The sequence below is a fragment of the Prosopis cineraria genome, unplaced genomic scaffold (assembly GCF_029017545.1).
Source record: "Prosopis cineraria cultivar Desert tree isolate PC_DT_omini unplaced genomic scaffold, ASM2901754v1 PC8, whole genome shotgun sequence".
NCBI classification, from domain to species: Eukaryota; Viridiplantae; Streptophyta; class Magnoliopsida; order Fabales; family Fabaceae; genus Prosopis; species Prosopis cineraria.
The window spans coordinates 14,580,053-14,604,373 of NW_026555339.1; the positions used below are offsets into that span (position 1 = coordinate 14,580,053).

Sequence of the window (24,321 nt, forward strand, 5' to 3'; positions counted from 1 at the left end):
CTAAAATACATGCAGCTTTTAATAATAATTTGCATACTAATAAAATTATTATTCTCATAAAAATTTACTCTCTTCATTTTCAAATATAAGAGAAACTACCTTATATTTTTTTGTTTTTTATTATAAGCAAAACTATAAATTTCAAGAAGTATCGATTACATTTTTATTAAATTGTTCCTCATAGATAAATAATATTATTAATCATTAAATTAGAGGAAAAAGTAAAAGGGCATTTTAATCCATTTCAATTTCAAGCATTTTTATTAGGATTAACTATTAACTGATTTTTTTAAATGGTGTGAGTTGGTTGAAATTCTCCTGCATTCAAAGACCAAGGGAGTATGCTGTTTTCTTTTTTATCCTTATTTCTGATATATGATAAGTGAAAAAAATGTCACTTTACAAATGCAAGAATCTAGTTTAATAAGTGCAAGAGATAAAATAAATTTTTTGATAAATGCTAAGTTGCTTATATTTTAAGTTTAGATTAACTAAGAAAAATGTTTTTATTTTGAACTAAAAGAGGGTATTTTGTAAATAATAAATATTTAAAATGGGTTATATATACATAATTCATGACTCATGAGTAGTAAATTAATGTCAAAATTTTTCGACAACTAACACATATTAACTTTGTTTTATTTTAATTAGGTATTTTAATTTATTATAACAGTTTTAAACAAAGATATAATAAACTCAAGACCCTATTTTTTAGATTTCTTTCCCATACTCAATTTATTTTCCAATGTTTTCTCTTTTTCCCGTTTTACTTGACTTCAACAAACAATGCTCCTCTAAGTTTATTTACAGGGCACAAAAAAAAAATTAATTATGATTCTTTTTATAGAACACTTCATTATTTTTTATATTTATTTTTACCTTTATTAAATATTATAAAAAATTATTAAAAATAGTTCTTTTTATCTTTATGAAATGATAAATGTGAACACCTATTAAATTTTAAAACAGAGTTCATAAAGTTTTAAGATTTTTCTTAATTCTAATGAAATATACTGAAAATAACTTATAAATAGAATCAAAAAGTAATTAAAAAGTTTACTAATTAATCATGTAATATAATCATATTATGAGCCTATTTAGATTTTAAATGAGTATAATAAATTATGAAAATAATTGATTAATATAATTAATTTTAATTATAATTAATTATGTTATAACACAATCTGTTTAGATACTGATTTTTGAAATTAATTTTAATTTTATAAATTACTATAAAGTACATTATTTTTTAAAATTAAATTATTGATAAAGTTGTATTTAACATTATTAAATTTGTTAAACTTTATTTAAGAAGTAAAATATATTATTTAACAATAAAATTGAATCTATAAGCAACATTTTAGAGTTTATTTCAAAACATGACTTTAGCTCAATAATCAATTATCAACTTTTTTGACTGTTTGAGTAATTTTTTAAAAATTGATTATTTTGGCTCAAAAATTGATTTTTCTTTGAATCCAAACAGGCTGTATATCACTTTCTCTTGATATAATTATTTTAAGAATCATTTAATATTAATTACCATATTACGAAAGGGGTACTGCTTCTAGTTGAACAGCAGGAGTTTAGATTAGCATGAGGGATGATGAAATTCCAAGTTTCCCAGCATACCAGGTGATGAATAAAAATATGTTAATTAGTGTACTTTATTTTATTAGGTAACCATAAAATGGTAGATTGTTTAATTTTCTAGAAGATTTTAAATTTTTGATATTAGATATATTCAGATTTGAACGGGATCTCGAAAAGAGATTTTGATTAATTAACATCTCATATTTATTTTATTTTCCAACAGTGTGTTAATTTTTAATTTTATTTTGTCACGTCAACTTTAGAGTTTAGACAATGAGTATGAGTATTTAATTTAAATTTTACTAGTGACATAATTAATCACATAATCTGAAGATATTTTAACACTTATAATATTGATCTTAATGATTATCTAATCTATCAATATTAACTGATATATTTTATTTTATTAATTGTTATTATTGGATACATAAATATTGGTTGATTTGATTCAGAGACAAGTTCTTATTTGAAAATATCACCAGGTTTAGACATTTAAGTAATTTAAGTACATAATTCTTATAACTTTTATAGACTTAGTGTGTGTTTGGTTTTTCATTGAATAAAAGTCAATTTAATAAAAATTAATCATTGTAATAAAATTTATATTTAGATATATTTTTTTAAAAGTCAGTTTGGATAAATAAGTGTTCTCTTTAGAATGTAAGTTTCAAAAGTCAAAAAAAAAAAAAATTAAATTGGTTAAAACACATTCAACCACATCTAAAAAGGATTTTTTAAATAAATTTTTTGAAAAATATTGAAAACCAAATAACATTTTAATCTAAAATTCACTTCAAAAGTATTTTGGAGATTCTAATTAAAAACCAAACGAATCCTTATTTTGTTTTATCATGACATTTCCAAGCTATGAAACCAGAGCGATAACTTAGGTCAAAAAAAGAAAAAAAGAAAAGAAATCTGGTGTGATATAATACATACATACATACATACATACATATATATATATATAAATTCCTGATGATATTATTATATGCTATTATTTATCAATTAAACTAAATACTTGTTTAATTTATAAGATCTATCCCTCAATTATTTATTTTTGCTCAGTTTTTAAACTTTCTAAACTAAAATCAGATAACTTAAATTTAATTTTTTAAATTTAAAATTATGTTTTAAATATTCAATTTGCATCGTACAAATTTGCTTTAAATAATTTTATCCACCTGTTTCTTTTACTTAGTTCAAAAAATAAAAAATAGAGACAAACCATAAAAAATGACTTTATATATTCATTAAGTATTATTGAAAAATATAACAGCAAAAAAAATATGAAATTACAGTTAACATTTATAAAAAAATATACTAGATATTCATTCATTAAATCATCAATTATTCTGACATTACATTATTATTTTTATAATTATCAAGGGTTAATGAGTAAAGTAAACTTTGAGATATTGCGTGAAAGGCACCCTGAATCTTGAATTCTTAAAATGTTTAAAATAAACCTTAAACTTTTAAATTTATAAAAAATTAAATTTTACTATTATTTTTTTGTTAACGCCGTTACTGTTTACCGTCGGCCTCAATTACATATTGACGAGACAGTCCCTTGTTAACGTGTCATTTGTAAATTAGTGCTACAAACCCTAAACTATTACACGAGTAACGTTTTGAATTCTAAATTTTAAAATTTCAAACAAATTACCCCCTCATTTATGTATAGAACATTGACTATTATATAAACTAAATTAGCCTCAGTATGATCTCCCACAGTAAATACATTGTTTGCCCTACTAACAACCTATAATTTTGTAAAATGACATTTTTATCCCCTTTTTATAATGTTTTCCAAACGATTGGTATATCATATTTTCGTATATTTTATAACTCTAATTTAGTCTTATTTTGAATAATGTTTATTTATTTAATAGTAAAAATTTGGGATCCTATTTGAAAAGAAGTTTAAGTATTAAAGGATTTTACAGATGATGGATGAGAAAGTTGACGATTTCATTAATGAATTTAAAACCCAAATTAATCGATTAATTAAAATTCTTTGGTATTTAAACTTCTTTTTCAATAGGATCTCAAGCTTTCATCATTAAATAAAAAAAATATAATTTAAAATAAAACTAAATTAGAGTTATAGTATGAAAACATGAGATATCAATCGTTTGGAAAACATTGTACAAAAAGGGCAAAAAGGTCATTTCACAAAATTATGAGTCATTCGTCATGGTCAACGATACATTTACTGCGATGAACCACGCTGATGCTAATTTGATTTTCATAATAGTCAATGTTTTATATATAAATGATAGAAGTAATTTGCTCGAAATTTTAAAGTTCGGGGTCTCGGACACTACTCGTGTAACAATTTAAGGTTTGTGGTGTTACTTAATAAATGACATATCAGTAATGGGCTGTCACATTAACATTTGACTGGGGTCTATAATGAGCAATAACAACTTTAATAAAAAGTTAATGGCAATGTTTAATTTACTATAAATTTAAAAATTAAGAGTTCATTTTGAATATTTTAAAAGTTTAGAATTCAAAAGCTTTTTATATAATATTTTAAGGATTATTTTGCTCTTTAATCCAATTATCAAATCTAAATTAAAATTTTGTTTTTTCAGAGACCAAGTGACACATCACATGTTGAAGGCATCCGCAGCGACCAAGGAAATGCCCAAACGACGGCGAATGCATTATAAAATCTCACAACATCGTAAAGGGCAATTATAACAAGGCACTTAAATATTCAAAATTCTCAGGTGAGGTCCTTGAACTAAATTATTTTTCATGTTTGCCCCAAGTTTTTATGAAATTTCACTTTACCCGATTACGTTCACGTTTCTTCGTCATCGTCCTTCACCTCCGTCGGGAAATACCGAAAGTAACCCAACCTCCCGAATAAAGACCAAAGACCTCCCTCCCTCCCCGACTCGACCAGCTTCTGGTGATCTCGTTTCTCACAGTACTCTCTCACACAACCTCCTTTTCCTTCTCCTCCACTCTCTCTGTCTCTTTCTCTTTTTCTTTCTTCTCCCTACTCTTTCTCTGTTTTTCTCTGATATTTTCCATTGTTTCTCGACAAGTTAGCAAGACGAGGTCAATTTGCCGTATTTAACATGACGGTGATGACTCCTGCTCCCATCGATGTACGTTCTCTCTTTCACTCTTCATCGCCCTGCCACACTCTATCAGCACACGAGGCACTCGAGTTTTCCTTTCGTTTTTCCGGTTCAATCACTGCTGGGCTGCAATTTGCTCTTCGCCTTTTTATTTAATTGCGTAAATTTGTGCTGAATGTTATTTGGGTCAATTTAATTATTCATTCGGGGCGGTGGGGTGTCATATCAAAATTGTAGTTGTGATCTGTGTGACTGGAATTCACTGCAATTTTGCCTCTTGGCTGCATTTGATGCTTGGATTTTAGGGCTTGGCGGGAAATTAAAACGAGTTCGGTGTTTGTTGGATCCGAACTAATTTGATGTTTTGTCTGCCTTTGCTTTACAGCAGCAAGAGGATGAGGAGATGCTTGTCCCACACTCGGATTTGACTGAGAATAATCACCAGCCTATGGAAGGTAATTAATGCTCGCGATTCGTATAAAATCCCGTCTTTGTTACTATTTGTGTCATCACTTTGATGATCTAATAAAACTGCTCAGAGTCCAAGAACCTGTGTGTGCATTGCTTAATTGTCAGGGAGAGAGACAGAGATAGGTAGAGAGAGGATAGATAGATATATATATATATAGAGAGAGAGAGAGAGAGAGAGTGTAAATTGATCAAAGCATTTTAGATTCTACGTCATCGTTTTTCTGAGAAAAAGTCATTCCTTATTAGTTTGTGTTTGAAAGTTAGAGAATTTCAATGCGCGGTTTAATTAGATTTCTCTCTCTCGGTGTTACTTCTTTTCTAGCAAGCCAAGAATCTTGAGGTTCTAGATGTCCAGTTCGGTTTTGCTCATTCTATTCTTTAGTTTTCAGCTGATGACGAACATGATACTTAATTCTTTTTATTTTTCTGAAAATCGTTAGTTGTAGCTCAACCTGAAATTGCCAACACTGTGGAGAGTCAGCCTGTCGAAGATTCTCCGTCTACAAGATTCACATGGAGAATTGAAAACTTTTCTCGGCTGAATACGAAGAAGCTCTATTCAGATATATTCATTGTTGGAGGTTATAAATGGTATTATGCTTGTCTATTTCCTAGGTTGATGATCTTCAATTTTTAAACTATACTATCGTACGTGTACTTATCTTCAGTTATCTTTTCTAAATCTTATTTTTTCTCGAGCAGGCGTGTACTTATTTTTCCAAAAGGGAACAATGTGGACTATTTGTCCATGTATTTGGATGTTGCAGATTCGTCTAGTTTGCCCTATGGGTGGAGTAGATATGCACAGTTTAGCTTGGCAGTAGTTAATCAGATGCATAATAAGTATTCTGTGAGAAAAGGTAGGCTGTTCAATGTGATATTTTTGCTCGTCACAAGAGTAACCAAAAGTAAATGCTTTGACAGCACTTCTGTTGCAATCCAATGAGTGACATTTGATGCCTGGAAAACTTTCTTCAATCCTTTGATAAGATTTTAATGAGTCTGAAAGAGTGTAGTGGATTTTTTTCAATGTCAATTCCCACGATATTTCCTTGCTTATTTTGATGGCTTTGTTATTTCATCCTGGGCAATTCTCTGTGGAGATGGACTAATGAACTTTACTTGCCTAGGTGGTTACAGAGGTCCTTGTTTGAGTATACTTAAGAGAAATTCTAAAGCCGAATGTCTTCCATGAAGTATTTTATTTAGCCCCTTTTCAAAATTTACTATTGGTTAACTACAATGAATCTGTGAGGATTAATATTAGCTCTGGGTTTTCTGAGTTTTCTTTCTGCTTTTTGTCTGACATTTTTCTGAATAATATTTGTAGATGGCTTAGTGTTATTGATTTTCCCCCATATTTAACCCACCTTAGACATCTTATTCAGCTTGCTAGTACTACCTGCCTTCCACCACCCTCCCCCCCCCCCCCAAAAAAAAAGAGAGAAATAAAATGAATAGAAGCTTGCACTGAAGTTTTAGGTAGAGCGGATCTTCTTCTGATATCAGCTTATTCTACTTACAAAATGCAGACACGCAGCACCAATTCAATGCGAGAGAAAGTGATTGGGGTTTCACATCCTTCATGCTTCTTGGGGAGTTGTATGACCCTAGTAGAGGTTATCTTGTGAATGATGTTCTTGTAGTTGAAGCTGAGGTTCTGGTCCGTAGGATTGTTGATTACTGGACTTATGACTCAAAGAAGGAGACTGGCTATGTTGGACTTAAGAACCAAGGGGCTACCTGCTATATGAATTCTCTTCTCCAAACTTTGTACCATATTCCTTATTTTAGAAAGGTTGAAACTACCTGATGTTTTATTTGCTTCTTGCTGGAGTCCACTTGTTTGGTTGTATAATAATGGTTCCTGGATGTAACATTTCAGGCCGTTTATCATATGCCCACAACAGAGAATGACATGCCCTCTGGAAGCATTCCTTTGGCGTTACAAAGTTTATTTTACAAGCTGCAGTATAGTGACACTAGTGTTGCTACAAAGGAGCTGACAAAGTCTTTTGGATGGGATACATACGACTCTTTCATGCAGCATGATGTTCAAGAACTAAATAGGGTCCTCAGTGAAAAGCTTGAAGACAAAATGAAGGTATTGGAAGTCCTTTGGGATGTTTGCATGTGAGTTTTTCTGGATGATATGATTATACTATATATGACTTGTTATTTTTAATTAGGGAACCGTTGTTGAGGGAACAATACAAAAGTTATTTGAAGGGCACCATATGAACTACATTGAATGCATCAATGTGGACTATAAATCAACCAGAAAGGAGTCATTTTATGGTACTTTCATATGCAAGATCCTTTTTTTTTTTTAATATCTCCATGTGTATCACATGTTGCTAATTAAATTTGATGTGCATTTTAGACCTCCAGTTAGATGTCAAGGGCTGTCGTGATGTTTATGCTTCCTTTGACAAGTATGTAGAAGTTGAACGCCTTGAGGGTGACAACAAATATCATGCTGAACAATATGGTTTACAGGTTAGTTGCAATTGTTATCTTGAATTAGTTCGCATCACAAAACACTGAGCATTTTACATATATGGGAAGTTTGCCTTAGACACTATTTCGGACAGCTCTAGTGTTAATAGGTACAAGCATTCTGGGTTTTTGATCTGCCGCATTAAAAAATAGGAATTTTGCTTGGAAAATTTTCATGACATTTAACTGAGTTGCTTGCGTTTACTATTAGAGTGCAATCCTCTGTTCAGTTTTATTTTATGAACTTGATACCGGAACTGCTGTAATTTTGATGATACTGCATCTATTATTTCAGGATGCTAAGAAGGGTGTTCTATTTATTGATTTCCCCCCTGTCCTTCAGCTTCAGCTGAAAAGATTTGAATATGACTTTATGCGAGATACAATGGTAAAGGTTGGTAATCAATCAGACTAATCACTCTTATTTCTTTTTCTGGGAATTTGTTGGCTAGCATGCGAAGATATTAGTGCCTCAATTTCTTAATTCATCTGAATTGTGCTGCTAGTGTTCTTGCTGTTATTCTCTTAGTTTTCTTAATGGGCATAGCCATGTACAATTGATTATGCCGCAGCTCATTAAACTAATTATGTGTGACAATGTACAATAGTATTCATTTTGTTTGGTATACATGGAAGGTTGATTTTCTTTCTATGCTCTCCACGTAGATTAATGATAGGTATGAATTTCCCTTGCAACTTGATCTTGATCGAGAGAATGGAAAGTATTTATCACCTGAGGCTGATAGGAGTGTCCGCAATCTATACACGCTTCACAGGTATAAGTCAGTGATGTCATTATTAGTTTTAGAAGTTTTTGTTTATATTTCATTGCTTTATCAGCTTTTTCATGTCTACTTACCCCTTTGACTTGTTCAGTATTTCTTTTTGGATCCTGTGTATACTTCTTCCATGCTAAGCTGGCTCCTTGGGGCCTTTCACTAAATATGCATCATAAAAAAATAAATAAATTAGAAAGCCATGGCAAGGATGTGATAGTAACAAGTATGGACAGGATGCTTGCAAACAAATCAGTTGATGCATTTACGGAATATGCTAGTTCCTAATTTTTATTTGACTTGTTTATATTCTCTATTTTATTGTGTTTATTCTTTAGGAAATAAGTTTGTGGCCGGTACTTTGGATGCCAGGATTGATTGATCTTTGCTAAATATTTACTTAGAATCATCTTTAAGTATGCATTTTCGAGTCTAGTTGAATTTATACATGAAGAAACACAAGTGATTGGGTAATTAATATATTTTTGGTGATAAACCGTTTTGTATCCATTACTAATGGCTAATCCAGATTTGAGTTGGGTGGGCCCCAATTGGAAGGAATCAAGGAAGCACTCAACGTGGGTTTTTCCATCCAAAAGGCTCAAATTTGAGACCTTATTTAAGGGGTGTTGAGTCCCTTGCCCTTCAACACCCAGTCACCATTGGTATTGGGTAATTAAATATTAATTAACACTAGTTATTTTCTTAGGCTTTTTGCCACTTTGTTCTGTTTCTTGTTTTTTCTTTTGTACGCATGTCTATTTTTTTCTTCTCCTGATTTTGAGGACTTCTTATACTCATGACTTTATACTTCTCCTCTTCCTCTTGTGATTTCATTTTTTTTCATAAAAAAAGAATAATAACTTTTGTCGAACCTAAGTTTCAATCAACAAAGTATGTGGAAATGTAATAATTGACTTAATTTTTCATTTTGTTGATGTTCATAATTGTGCTATTAGTTATATTCATTTCTTTGTGATATTCATTGCTTGATGTAGTTGAATTTTTCCCTCAGTGTTTTGGTTCATAGTGGTGGCGTGCATGGTGGGCACTATTATGCTTTTATCAGGCCAACTCTGTCTGATCAGTGGTATGTAAAAGTGTTTACAGATCGGTACTGGCCATTTCTTGTTAATCTAGATTGACTTTCTTGTGTATGTGATGGGGCATGGGACCATGTTTACTGCTTATATGCTGATTTCACTGTTCCCCTGATGTGTTCTTCTGGGGCCAGGTAGTTGCAGAGAAGAGTGTGAGATCATTTTTGAAGAATATGCTTAATTATTTTCAGATTGTTATTCTAGTTTTAATTTTGTGAACAAGCATCAGTCATTTACGGGGAGGATTGTTGTAGCCAAAAGAATTTGGTAGGCTGAATGTGTTCCCTCATTACTTGTTAGATTTGGTGAGCTTTTATTTCAAGGGCATTTTAAATGAGCATGGGCATGCAGCAAGTGGCGGAACCTATTCCTTCATTTTGTTATATTGATTTTTTTATGACTGTCCTTGGCATTTTCTGCATTCTGTGCTTGAAAATCTGATTGTCTCTTTTAGGTACAAATTTGATGATGAGAGGGTGACAAAAGAAGACATAAAACGGGCATTAGAGGAACAATATGGTGGTGAGGAGGAGGTAATTTATTTTGTTGCAGTTGGCAACAGTCTGGTCTCCTTAAACCTTTGAATGTTTCTTTGTTTACAGTTCAATAATTTTTGTTTTGACAGTTACCACAGGCCAATCCTGGATTTAACAACACTCCTTTTAAATTCACCAAATATTCAAATGCGTATATGTTGGTGTATATACGTGAAAGTGACAGGGACAAAATCATTTGCAATGTTGATGAGAAAGACATTGCTGAACACTTGAGGGTAAGATGCTATTTTGATTTACAATTTATGTGAAATGACCTAATTCAAGTTATATAGCAAAATTCTTGTTATTTACTTGCAAATGTTAGTTCTATTATATTCAGGCAATCAAACATATTTTTTGATAAATAAGAGCTTGCCTTAGAGTAGCAGCTAATGCAATCAGTTTGCTGACTGATGTCTTTAACCTTTCAATCATCGTTTTATCTTATTTCTTCTTCTTGAGCTGTAATTAGATGAATGAATTTTAATTTTTGTTTTTTGGTTGGTGTGAATTATGAACCTCTGACCCAAGGTAGGGTCCATTTTCTTAGTCCATGACTTGTTTTTGTGCTATCTCTGTTGCTTTTTCTTGGAAAACTGATCTATTTTGTAAAATGGATTGTTGTAGGAGAGGTTGAAGAAAGAACAAGAAGAAAAAGAGCACAAAAAGAAAGAGAAGGCAGAGGCTCACCTTTATACTATTATAAAGGTTCTTAGTTTTCCAACCTCTCTCTTGATCAATAAAAAGTTTTTTGCATGCCTTATATTTACCTCTGATGCTATGGATTGCCAAGTTAAATTACGATTAAAATTTAAACGTTTCTTATTTTGAGGGAAAAAAACAATTACTAATAACACTTGATGCTTCTTAGGTGGCACGAGATGAAGATCTTGCAGAGCAGATTGGAAGGGATATATATTTTGACCTTGTAGACCATGACAAAGTTAGAAGTTTCCGTTTCCAAAAGCAAATGCCTTTTAACCTGTTCAGGGTATCATCGTTAACCATGCTCTTGGCTCTTCTGCAAGGAGTATTCTGAAGTGGCATGATGTACTAACTAATTTTGGTTTATTTAGGACTTTGCTTATTCAGCTGCTTTGACCAGTCTTGAGTCTTGTTAGTAATATTTCCTTCAGAAATGTTTCTGTTTTATAGTATAAAGTGGAGGACCGAACATATTGCTTTTCTGGCATAATGTTCTTCAAGCCATAGTTAGAGGAAAATAATGTTAGAAAATTATTCCTGCATAGGGAGAAGTCTCATTGACTTTCCAAGACGAAAATAATCTGAAAATATGAATGCTATTAATGATGTTATAGATTTCTTATTGGTACAAATATTATAAAAGCATCATTGAAAGTTCAGATTTGGATCGGGTTCTGTATCTGGTGTTTCTTGATTTTTATTTCTTGAGTCTTGACTTTCTTGTTTTTCATGCTGATAAATGGAGGTTAGTATAGGCTTTTGGACATCTTCTATATTAATTTACATATTGCTTTTTTGTACAAAGACTTGATGAGGTCAAGGGACTCTAGGGAACTGAACAAACGAGCACTGAAGTTGTTTCGACAAGGAGAGTTTTCATATGGCAAATAGAACAGAGGACTGGATGCAGAGTTTATGATGTCTTGATTGGAAGAAGACAAAATATAAATTACAAGAGCCTCTGCTCTGTTTTTTTTTAATAGTAAATATATAATAAGTGCTATGATTGTTTCCTATTCCTTATAGAGCATTTTTGGATTATTCTTTTGCATAAGTTTTATCCTTAGGTTTGTTTACATTAATATGTAAAATTCAGGATGAAATTGCCAAAGAGTTTGGCATACCAGTGCAATTTCAGCGCTTTTGGCTGTGGGCGAAGCGGCAAAACCATACATATAGACCTAATCGGCCTTTGACACCGATGGAGGAGACTCAATCTGTAAACTTTTCTTGCTTTTAAGCCTTTCCTTATGCTTGCACTCTATCATTACCTTTACAAAACCTGTATTTTGAGTTTGGGTTTTATCAATTATAAAATGTTTTGTATGCATCCCTTTTATAGATTTTAATTTTTTTGTTATTATGGCTTGAGATGGTTATTTTTGGCAACTAAAATGTTAGATCCCACCTGTATGCTCTGTACTATTAATTTATTTCAACTTATGTCAAGACATGTTAATTTCATTAGGTTCAAATTTTTTTTGCCGGACATCTTATCCCATCTGTGTTGTATTATTATTATTATTTATCCCTTCTACTTCTCCGACTGTGGCTGGCTGTTTTTTATTGCTAAAAATGAAGGTGCACTAATTGATATGTTATTCCCCCTCGAGTTATTTCAGATTTTGTGATTATTCTGGTTGTACTGTTGGTTCATTCAAATGCTTGTATGTCTTGTCTATCTGCTGTTGGTTCTCCATCCTGCCGCACATCAACATTTGTAGGGTCTAAATGATGTTATTACTTTACCTCAGTCCGTCTTACTTTATTGCAGGTTGGACAATTGAGGGAGGTATCTAACAAAGTTCACAATGCTGAACTAAAACTGTTTTTAGAAGTGGAGATGGGGCTGGTAATATTTGAGAATTGTATACTTTTTTGATAGCATCAAATAGTAATATGTAGAGTCCTGTTGACAATTTTATTGTTATTTAGGACTTACGTCCCATTGTACCTCCGGAGAAGACAAAGGATGACATATTACTTTTCTTCAAGCTATATGATCCTGAAAAAGAGGAGCTACGGTAATGCATAACTTCTTTATTCTAACATTTGTTGAGGTGTAAGACTGGGTTGACTACATATTTCTTTCCCCGTGATGGCAGTTATGTTGGAAGGCTTTTTGTAAAGGGTACTGGTAAGCCATCAGAAATCTTAAGAAAGTTGAATGAAATGGCTGGTTTTGATTCTGAGGAAGAGATAGCGCTTTATGAGGTTGGTTTATATTGTCTTTCTTCGTATTCTGTCAGTTGTGGCTTCTTGTGGATTGGTAGATTCCTTCTCAACCATAGTTTAATTTAATCATTGAATAGGGAACCATGTTCAGAAATTGATTTGCTGTACTCCTTTTCCAGGTTGTGTATCAGAATTTGGAATTCCATCTTACACTGACCATAAAGTAATATTATCTTTGTGCAAGAAAACGTTAAAAGCTAATTTGTCGATTTAGAATGACCCAATATTTGAGCACAATAATTCATGAACAATTTATAAGTTTCAAGCTAAAGAGTAGGGTCAGGGAGACAAAATTCATGCGGCGTGAGATAAAGGCAAGTTGCTGTTCTTATACTATGAGCTAGATTCGACTCTATCAGGTTTTTCTTTTCTCTGATTAATTGATAGGTGCTGAATAATCCTGGAATCAAGAAATTTATTAGAGCACAGGGAACTTAATTACATGATACTCATATAATCCAAAAAGGAGAATCTCCAAGTACGTAAACCATTAAACCATTAATAATCTGATTCTACCTATAACAGCTCCCCCTTATATATATATATATATTAATGAAGAACTGGCTCAATGAGGAAGGAATATAGCAGAAATAATGTAGAAATAAAGAACATAAATTCCAGTCCTCTATCATTGTGGGCTGTTAGGTGCCACAGTTATGGGGTTACTACTGCTCTAGCATGTGTTGTCTAGACCCACTTCCCATTGACTAGTTCACCCACTATTCAACATCTCTTGATGATCTTGCATGTCTACCCTTTCTACCGTGTGTGAATAATATTCCTTCAGGATCTCCCCATTGGGAAGTTGCCCCGTCCTCAAGGCAAAACATAGGAAATTACGCTTCTGAGTGCATAGAGAAGAAGCACTTGGTGAGTGATGATAAGGTTTTATATCAAGCTTTAGGTTGGCGTAAGAGGTAAATGATGTGAAAGTGGACTTGAAAAGGGGTCAGTGTTATAGGTTTTGTCAATATAAATTCAAAAGCATTGGAAAATGCTTGGATGAATTCCCAAGTGCCCCCACTTGAGTTGGATAAAGCCAAAATGATAAGACGTGAGAGCTGGATGGAGACTTCACTGCTGAGGAGGTTGCGTCCTATGACATCATTGTGTCTTGTTTGGACTCCAAATGAGGGAATTTGTTGCATGGGCCAGCCCAACTCTTGAACCATTGATTCAGTGATGAAATTGTGTGTTGATCCACTGTCAACTAGAATCATGACTCATTTCCCTTATCCTTATCATTGTACTAGAATTTTTGTGCAATGTTGCCTGAAGGGAGATCTTGGCCTAGTTGGATGATGTTGTGCTGATTTCCATGTTGGATTATTTGCTTGATGCTTTTTTGTCATCATTTGTGATCCCCAAGAGGATTGGTCGTGGGTGACAGCAGCAATGCATGGGGGTGATGTCTCTTTGCGATAGGAATCTAGCCTTGTTTCTCTTTGATTCTGGAATGCTGTCCCGAGGCTTGGAACTTGTTTTCTGGCCTGCGATGATGGTGCAACCTGTTGGGGTTGGGAAGGTGGTTGAGTGCTTGCCACAAGAGTTAACTCACTTGATGCCCAGCTTGAGAAGCGTTGGGCCAGTTTGTGAGCATGAGTTTTTTGCACTTGAAATTCTATTGTTGATCTGGCTGGGGCTTTTAATGCTGCAGTATCAGCTGCTAGAGCATCAAGAAAGGTAGGGCTAGAGGTTATTGTTGCAAGATAAAATCAATAGAGGAATTGCATGATGAGATCTCAGGTGAAGGTGAAGGTTCATTAAGAGTACTGGTAGAGTGTGTGGACACTATCTTGGATCAAGAAAGTCCTGAGACCAAAATGATAGGTGTTGAATAATCTTGGCTGGTATTGGAAGTGGTTGTGGTGTATCTAGCTCCAGCATGTGTTCCACCGCTTCCACTTCCCTATTGGCTCTTTCACCCACTACAACATTTTTTATGATCTTGCATTCTTTCCCCTTCTAATATATGGTGAGTTGTGTTCTATCATTAATGCTCACTTACCTGTGTACTAGGATTTTGAGTGTAAGCACATTTCTTACTCCATCTGTCAGTAGCCTTTGTTGCCATTATAAATATTGATAGATAGCTGAGCTAAAAATTAATACGCTTCTTTACCCCTGAACCAAGGAATGAGAAATTTACTTATTACAGCTGAACTGGGTGGTGATTTGTTACAAATAATTGCTTTGTGCTTTGTGGAAATTGATCGGTTCCTGATGTGAGTCCAGTTAGAAGGTGTAGAAGCTAACTTGTGATGACTACTTCCGGAGCTCTGTTATATGAGCGGAGAGTGATTGTGTTTCTTTGTTTTTTGTGTGGTTCTGTGATTTTATTCATGTGACATTGATGAATTATAATGTGCAGGAAATTAAATTTGAACCAAATGTAATGTGTGAACCTATTGACAAGAAACTAACATTTCGAGCAAGCCAGGTATACTCTGTTCATAATTGACCTTTTGTGAGTTTTGCATGTCGTCCTGGTACATTTACTGGTTCTCTTAATTTGCAGCTTGAAGATGGAGATATCATATGCTTTCAGAAAGGTTCCCTGATGGAGAGTGATCATGTCCGCTATCCAGATGTGTCTTCATATTTAGAATATGTGCACAACCGTCAGGTATTTTCTCTTTGGGTTATATGTGCAGTTGTGTTTTTAATTGCATGTGATGTGGGCATGAATCTTTACCAGATTCTGTTCTACCAATTGTGTATTCATGTTCTTTGTTTTTACTACTTTCCTCTCCATGTGTGTTCTAGTAGTTGATCGTGGTTTTTACTATTAAACCCTTAGATTCTTAATTTGTGTATCAAGTAGAAGATTGCAATCCTTCTTCTTTAGGACCTTTCAACTTTATCTTCTATAAGTTTAAAGATGTTAAGCCTACAGCTGAAATTGTTGATCTCTATTTGATATGTATAGGTTGTTCACTTTCGATCTTTGGATAAACCTAAGGAAGACGACTTCTGCCTAGAGATGTAAGAACATTGGTTTGGAATTTATTGAGGCATCAGATTTTATGTATAGCATCCTTAGCTTGCATTCTTTCTATATTGAATTCTAGGTCAAGGCTCTATACATATGATGATGTTGTGGAGAGAGTGGCTCAACAACTGGGATTGGATGATCCATCGAAAATTAGGCTAACCCCACACAACTGTTACTCTCAACAACCAAAACCCCAGCCTATTAAGTACCGAGGGGTGGAACATTTGTCTGACATGCTGATCCACTACAACCAGGTAGTTATTGTTCAATCTATCGATATCTGCTATAACAAGACAAGGCAATAACCTTTCTTATGGCATTTTTTTTTTGTCAGACTTCGGATATATTATACTATGAAGTGCTTGACATCCCTCTGCCAGAATTACAAGGTTTGAAAACTCTGAAAGTTGCATTTCATCATGCTACTAAGGATGAAGTGAGTATGGTATCATGATTTTCTCCTGGTTCTCGTCATTTCTTTTTCATGACAATTTGTTACATCTCTGCATTGTTCAATCAGGTTGTTATTCATACCATCAGACTCCCAAAGCAGAGCACTGTGGGTGATGTCCTTGATGATCTTAAAACAAAGGTGACTTGGCTTAGTATTTCTTTGGTTCATTTAATTACCTACGTGTACATGCAAATCAAAAGGGTAAAGCCACTTTCACCACCTACCTACACAGCTTTCCATTCACAATTACACACTATCAACACATGTGGCTCCATCCAAATTTAACATGGCAAAAAATTAAGCAGGGTAACATGAACTAGGATGGAGCTGTGTGCCAATTAGTGCCATTTTTCATATAATTTTCTATTTACCCTCAATTAACTGCTTGTAGCTTTTATTTACAGGTGGAGTTGTCTCATCCTAATGCAGAACTTAGGTTGCTGGAAGTTTTCTACCACAAGATATACAAGGTGTGTGGTCTGACTGCTGCTGGGATCTGTATGTTTGCAAGAAATATTGACAATAGTAATTAAAAAAATTAATGGGAGATTAGGAATAACATTACTGAATTAAATACTTTCTGGTTCTCCTGTGGCTTTTGTTGCTGATGCTGTTAACTAATAAACAAAAGTGCATATTGTTCAGCCGTGTTCATCTCATCGCACATGTGTTCATGCAGGTCTTTCCTCCCGGTGAAAAGATTGAGAACATCAACGACCAATACTGGACATTAAGAGCAGAGGAGGTGAGGTTTGCTCCCTGTGTAACTGTTAAGAGGAGGGAGGGGGGTGGGAACTGAAAACTGTGAAACATTCCTTCTGTTACTTGTGCAAACATGACACCACCAGATTGTTATTTTCTTTATATAATTGACAAAACCTATTTTATAGTACTTTTAATTCTTGTCTAGCAAAATATTTCTTTGTTCATTACATGAGTGTTACAGATTCCAGAAGAAGAGAAAACTCTTGGTCCCCATGATCGTGTAATTCATGTGTATCATTTCAATAAGGATACAGCTCAGAACCAAATGGTAAATAGTTTTTGCTGATTGATTATTCTGAGTTCATTTCTAAATATTTCAATTTCTTCTCTTTGATACATGATGGTGGCATGGATTGAAGTACTCCAACATTTTATCTTCGTATTTCTTCTGAAATTTACAGCAAATTCAGAACTTTGGGGATCCATTTTTCTTGGTCATACATGAAGGTGAGACTTTGGCCGAAATTAAAGTGCGAATACAGAAAAAACTACAAGTTTCAGATGAGGAGTTTGCCAAGGTATTTCTAAACTTTTGGGGATCCCTTTTTCTTGGTTTGAGTGATAGATGTTTTGTGGGCTAGACATGGATTAGTAAATGCTATGTTATTAGTTTACATAACTGCTTATATTTTTCATTTGGCCAGTGGAAGTTTGCTTTCCTTTCTCTAGGGCGTCCTGAGTACCTTCAGGACTCTGACATTGTATCCAGTCGTTTTCAGGTGCATTATTTTCTCGACTCCTGTGTTCTATTTGCATGAATCAATGTAACATGCTTATTGGTTTTCATAAATTTATCCTTTTTGTTTTTTTAATTGTGACATGTGATAGAGAAGAGATGTTTATGGAGCTTGGGAGCAGTATCTTGGCTTGGAGCATACTGACAGTGCTCCTAAAAGATACGCAGTTAACCAGGTAAGTTACGTTATTGGCAAGGGCAGATTTCGTATGGAAATTATGGTATTTGATTGTGCAGTGCCTGTCATCATTGTACTTACTAACGGTTTTGGTTTGCTTCATTTGATGCGATTTTTTTTTTCAGAGTCGCCACACCTATGAGAAGCCAGTAAAGATTTATAACTAGGAAATCCATTGTCATCTTGCTTGGGATGAAACTTGGCACATTCTTCTACACCCCACATCACATGTGCTTGTGAAAAGCAAGGAAGATATCAAAAGGCTACTCTGTATAGGCAACCAAGTGAAATCAATCGGCATTTGAGTTGGTTACTGCTGGATTTTATGTTAATTGTGGTATTTAATTCTTTCTGTCAATGGAGTGGCATTGCTCTTCAACACTTTGTATCTTCCGATCGCAGCACCATGAGCTGTTAGTTGCTTCGGTTTTTATATGAAGGTTCTTCGAGTTTAGGACATTGATCACCACCACCACCACCACCATTAGTGCTTTGTAACAGTACATAAAGTTTTTTGGATTAGTGAGTGTATACAGGGTATAGTTGGTTGACTCTCTTATCATTTTTCTTGGTTGCTTCCTGATTTTGTTCAGCTGGAGTTGCTAAAAGCCCAGGTGAGTGGCTTCAAATGGTGTAGGAGAGACAGGTTTCTGTAATCTAGAAAGGGAGACTTGACAGTCTCTTCAGAACTCTTGTTAGCATACAAAGTTTTACTAGTTTTCTTCTGACCAGTATCATTTCTTCAATTTTGAATCTGACAATTGAAAAACAGGAAAAATATTAGTTTAATTTGTTTTCTTCACATGGTAAGCAGAGAATTTTTCCCTGTTCTTTTCTATTTTTATAAACGAGTCCGTAGTGTAATATTGAGCTGTAAAAATATTTTTACGGTCACATCTATTTTGAATAATTAGAGATCAAGAAATAATGCCCAGGTCATTTTTTAGCATTTGCCAAGTATTGAAAGGAGACTTACTCTACTTGTAACTCTTTAAATTCCGGGTCTATTCCTAGCCCATAAAACACCCAAAAAAAAAAAAGTGAATGGTCTGCAATAGCATTCATTTTTCTGGGTTCTCGTTCTGCATCTTACAATCGAAGTGAAGTTTTTTTTTTTTTTTTTTGGGGACCAGCAATGGAAGTCAAATTGGAAACATTATTGTTAATGTTATTACTTTTCTTGAACAGAGCGGCTAATGTTTTTGAATATTAACATTAAATGCTAAGGATCTATAGCTTGCTAATGCAGAAGCCCAAGACTTCTTGTTTGGTTAAGAGGAAGAAGAAATCTAAGAGGTATAAAGATGGCTTAGATTTGATAGGCATTAACATGTGATCTCTACGCATGGCCTGATACATGTTATATTTATAGACAATGAATGGTAGAAAGATGAAATAAAAAAAACTAGGTTTGGATATGTAATTTAAGCAATTGGATAATTCCATGAAAGTGTTCTTGGTTTATTTCATCATCTCTTCAAAATGTGAAAGATCTCATGTTCAACTTTCTTCAGTGCACTTTCAGTGGCCTTCTTTTTCATATATTCAATCACTTTAATTAATTTTCTACCATTGTTTATTAAATAGATGTCTCAGCTGATTTTTCCTTGTATGCAATCATTTGGATTTTGTCTATTTCTTTTTTTTTAAAATTTTATAAGACATCTCAACATCCTCATCATCGCCATGTAGCATTGCCGTGTAGAACTTCCCTGGATAGGTTCTTTGGGGCCACACTGGATTTTTTATGCCTTCATTTTAACAAATTGAACTTATGCATAACATCTCTATTAATTTCACCATAATCATGTCATATTTAATCATAGTTACAAGAACTTTGACATTGGTGGAATGATCTATTCTCCAATTTTTACTTACAAATCAAATCTATCTTGCCTTTTATTAATCGCACAAGCTTAAAACTGACATCTGACATCTTTTCTTAACTACTTGATTAATATGTGTTTGATTTTTAGTTTGTCAAAAGTTCATTTTTTAAAAATTTATTTGATAAAAGTTAATTTAATAAAAGTTAGTTGTTATACGAAATTTTTGTTTGGATATATTTTTTTAAAAATAAGTTTCGTAAATTGAAAATTGTTTAGATTAATGATAATTTGTGCTTTTAAAATATGCTTTTGAATATACAATAACAAAAAAAGGATATTAATTTATGATGATTTGTAGTTTTTATTATACAAATATACATATATTAGAAATGTTTAAAAAATGTGAATATACAATAACAAAAAAAGACATTGATTTATGATAATTTATTATATATTAAAAATTTTTAAAAAATGTGAAAAAATTTAAAATAACATAAAATTTAATATCTTAAATAATAAAAATAAAAAATATGAAGTTTGATATGTTGGAAAAAAATTATGTAATCAATAATTCAACATTCATTACATGACAAGGGAGCATCGATGGCAAGGAGAGGGAGACGGGAGAAGTTCAGTCAGAGGAATAGTGAAGGTGTTGAGAGGAGCAGAGATAAAAGAAAATTTGAAGATTGTGAAGTGAACTCGTGTGAAGAAATAAAAAAAAAAATTCAAGTGTAACTTAGTCAATTAAAAAAGTATGTTCCAATTTATTCTCCTCATCAAATGCCCAACTCATATAGCATTTGAAATCCAACTCAAAATAGGGTTTAAAAATTCACTTCTAAATCCCATTTTAATTCACATTTTAAAAGTCATTTTATTCAACTAAAAATATCCCAAACAATTTTTGATATCTAAAAAGCTCAAAAGTACGTTTCATGTCAAAAGTTGTTTATTAAACACATAAGGAAATTATATCATCTATAAAGAATGCGCATGCGACATTTTTTCTTACGAGTTCAACTAAATCGCCCAATACTATGTAAAACAAGTGAGAACTTTGATGATCTCTAATAAAAACCAATCCTCTTGTGAAAGTTCTTTATCTCACTTCTAGGAGTTCTCACTAATTATTTTCCCTCCCATGCATCCTTTACAATATAAATATATGCCACATGCACACCTGTCTTTTTCCAAGTTTCCAAAAAACACTTCTTTTCAACACTTGATTGTGAGATTTTTTTTTTACCCTTTCATCATCTTATTGCATTTTATTTGGTCTAAAGCAATTTTAGTTAAACTCCTCAAAAGCTTTAGATTAATCCTTGCTTATTACTTTCTTAGTTTCCTTTCTCGTTGTTTGATAGCTTTCCTAAATGTAAAGTTTGGAAACATTTTCTCCTTACCATAAAAAAAAGTCTCACTCTTATCTATAATGAAAGTAGAGACTCCTACTATTTCATAAAACAAGTGCTGACAATTTCAAAAGTGTATTTCATCAAAAGATCAAGAATAAATTACCCCTCCTCATTGAGTTCCCAAAATTAAAACCACAAGTCCTTGCATATCACCTCAAATCAATTAACCCCTCCAAATCTTTCCAAGGGTTGGTTTGGTTTGTTTACTTTCAATTTGAAAAGTTCTACCATGTTATTGTTACCAAATCCACATACAATAGCTTCAAGCACTTGAAAAGTTGATTTGGAGTCAAATTAAATACCCAAATCATTTTTTATTTTTTGAAAGTGGAAAGTAAAAAAAAATAAATGTGCTCGATATTTTAAGTTAGTTAAATGTAGATCTACATCTAACTAACATAGGCATGGCACCTCTTATATCCTCAAAGAATATCACGATGAATGAGACTTGGAGCCTACACCTTTCATGTAACACTATAACGACAAGAAAAAGTTTTGATCCCATCCATTCATCCATACATGAATTAATATTTATTTTGTATTTTAATGTAAAGCCCAAAATTTATACTAATTAAAGTTATTTATTTATTTTATAGGTATAAGGAGCACACTTTGTCGATAGTAAAGAATATCTCTCTTGAGATATTGAAAGCAACGTGTAGACATCTTTCAACTAAATTAATGTATACATAAGTGTTGGAGTTTGAACTAAAAGTATCTATTAGTGTTAATCATTAGCTAAGAACCATTCATCCTTAAATCATGTCTAATAGACCAATTTTATTTAATTGTGTTTAAATAAAATAAAGAAATTCAATTTTTTATAATTATAAAGTAACTTTTAACTTAAATAAAATATAAAATAAAACATGTCAAATTTTATGTCATTTAAAATTTTTATAACATATATTTTTTTAAACATTTCTAATATGAAACATTTTTATAAAAAATATAAATTATGTCCTTTTTAGTAATTGCACATTCAAAAGAACTTTTTATTACATATAATTCAAACTTTTAATTTACCAAATGATTTTTTAAAAAAATATCAAAATACAAATTTTATTACAACAATTAATTTTTATTAAATTTATTTTTTTGCAAAATAAACTTTTAACAAATTAATTTTTAATCAATGAAAAACCAAATAGGCAGTAAAATTTTGCCTCAAGGGGAGCTGGCTTCCCTACTTGAGATGCATCTGTACTTCTAATGCTGATAATATTATCCAAAACAATCATTAGGATAAAATCTCATCCCCAAACTAAGAGTTTATCCAATTGACAATAATTTGACTCATAACTCACAAGATCGCGAGTTCAAATTTTATTATTGATGTAAAAATTTTATTCAATTTAGAGGTAGCCCTAGCCTTAGTAAGTTTTAAGGACTTGACTCACCTAATTTTTTTTTAATAAAAAAATCTGATCTCCAATCATTTTTAATTCCACCACATATTGTTCTTCCAACTTTTGTCTACAACATGTGAGAAGTGGTATCTATCATGGGCTTCATATAAAATGTAGGGGGCTTACTCTAATTTTAAAATTTTTTTTTAAAAAAACTTCAAGTGGAGACATTGCTTTCATTAGTATTTAAAGTCCTTAAAGATCTTCAGTTAGAATCCATGAAAGATCGCCTAGAGCTGTGCAAACTGCAAAGGGAAATACGTTTAAATTGGATTAATTGTGTGGCAAGAGGGATGAATGAAGCTAGATATGTAGATGGTTTAGTTAGCTAGAAAGGCAAAACAATATGTGATAGCCTATATGCAAATGGTAATACCTAGGTTGTACTAAGAGCCCATTTGAAGAATCAATTCTAGATTCAAAGTTGGTTTTACAAATTCTTATTCAAATGCCTCTAATTTTTCCAAATTTCATTTGGTATAAGCTATTTTTTTTTCTCTATTTGAGAAATCAATTTTTAGCATTTGAGCATTTTCCATTTTCCCCATCTTTATAATTGATTCTGAAACATTATCCAAACATTTTCAATTATCAAAATCAATTTCAAAAAATATTATCAAAATATTATCACGTTTTGTCAATTAATTTTTTTGTAGTAAATTTTTGCCCATTGAAATCCAAACACATCATAAGAAACTTGGATATTTAAGTAGAACATCAGCCAAGCTCTAGCAGTTCTCAAGATGATAAAAGATTAACTAGTGTAGTGACTTGGTTAAAGCTCGAATCCTAATTGAAAGTGAAGCTCCATAAGTCATTTCTTCATCAACACCTTAAATGAGATAAGGGAACTCATGTGAGATTAGCACATCAAATGTGACTATATTTTTAGGGAAGTCATTTCAATTAGACCAGAGTTCTTGTTTTAGATATATTAAAAATCGATTATAGACCCAGAAAATATGGTTTTCGCAAAAATATCCGAACATTTTTATATATATCAAAATCAATTACAAATTCAAAATCATAATTTATAAAATAGAGTTTATATGATTTTTAAATAAATTTTTAGAAAAGTATAATGGAAAATTTGAATTGAAAAATAAGTAATGCTAATAAAATAAGCCTAATTTTGGTTTTATAATTAATCTTAGCATGTATGGGAGCGTGCTTTTATATCCACAAATAATCAAATATGAAGCCCTAAACCAATGTTTTGAAAATAGTTATTCGAACACCACAAATTTTTTCAGTCCAGTTATTTTATTTCTTGAAACTTCGTTCTGACGCAAGTTTTTTTTCTCTCTCTCCATTTGATAATTGATTATAACCATTCACTCATTTATTATTGTTGATTTAAGATAAAATTTAAAATAAATCTTAGCATGTAATGGGAATGTGCTTTTATACCCACAAATAATAAATTATGAAGTCCTAAACCAAGGTTTTGAAAATAGTTATTCAAACATTCCAAATTTTTTCAAACTCCATTTATTCCTTAGAACTTCATTCTGTCACACA

The 24,321-nt window shown here is 32.3% G+C and overlaps 1 protein-coding gene across 2 annotated transcripts; it reads left to right on the forward strand.

The window, feature by feature from the left end:
* Positions 1-4,501: 4,501 nt before the first annotated feature.
* LOC129317129 (ubiquitin C-terminal hydrolase 12-like) lies at positions 4,502-18,875 on the forward strand. Of its 2 annotated transcripts, none has more exons than XM_054961485.1 (32): positions 4,502-4,721; positions 5,080-5,149; positions 5,606-5,756; positions 5,868-6,025; positions 6,698-6,963; positions 7,051-7,269; positions 7,355-7,463; positions 7,549-7,664; positions 7,960-8,058; positions 8,331-8,440; positions 9,456-9,530; positions 9,995-10,073; positions 10,166-10,312; positions 10,704-10,784; positions 10,948-11,067; positions 11,878-12,000; positions 12,556-12,633; positions 12,717-12,805; positions 12,887-12,995; positions 15,388-15,456; positions 15,535-15,642; positions 15,946-16,001; positions 16,088-16,265; positions 16,346-16,447; positions 16,532-16,603; positions 16,870-16,935; positions 17,145-17,210; positions 17,412-17,498; positions 17,632-17,748; positions 17,875-17,949; positions 18,059-18,142; positions 18,270-18,875. In XM_054961485.1, the coding sequence occupies exons 1-32, from the start codon at positions 4,692-4,694 to the stop codon at positions 18,309-18,311; spliced, it is 3,351 nt and encodes a 1,116-aa protein (XP_054817460.1). In that variant the 5' UTR covers positions 4,502-4,691; the 3' UTR covers positions 18,312-18,875. The 2 variants fall into 2 exon arrangements, with proteins under 2 accessions (XP_054817460.1, XP_054817461.1); XM_054961486.1 differs by having other exon boundaries at positions 5,083-5,149.
* The last annotated feature ends 5,446 nt before the right edge of the window (positions 18,876-24,321 follow it).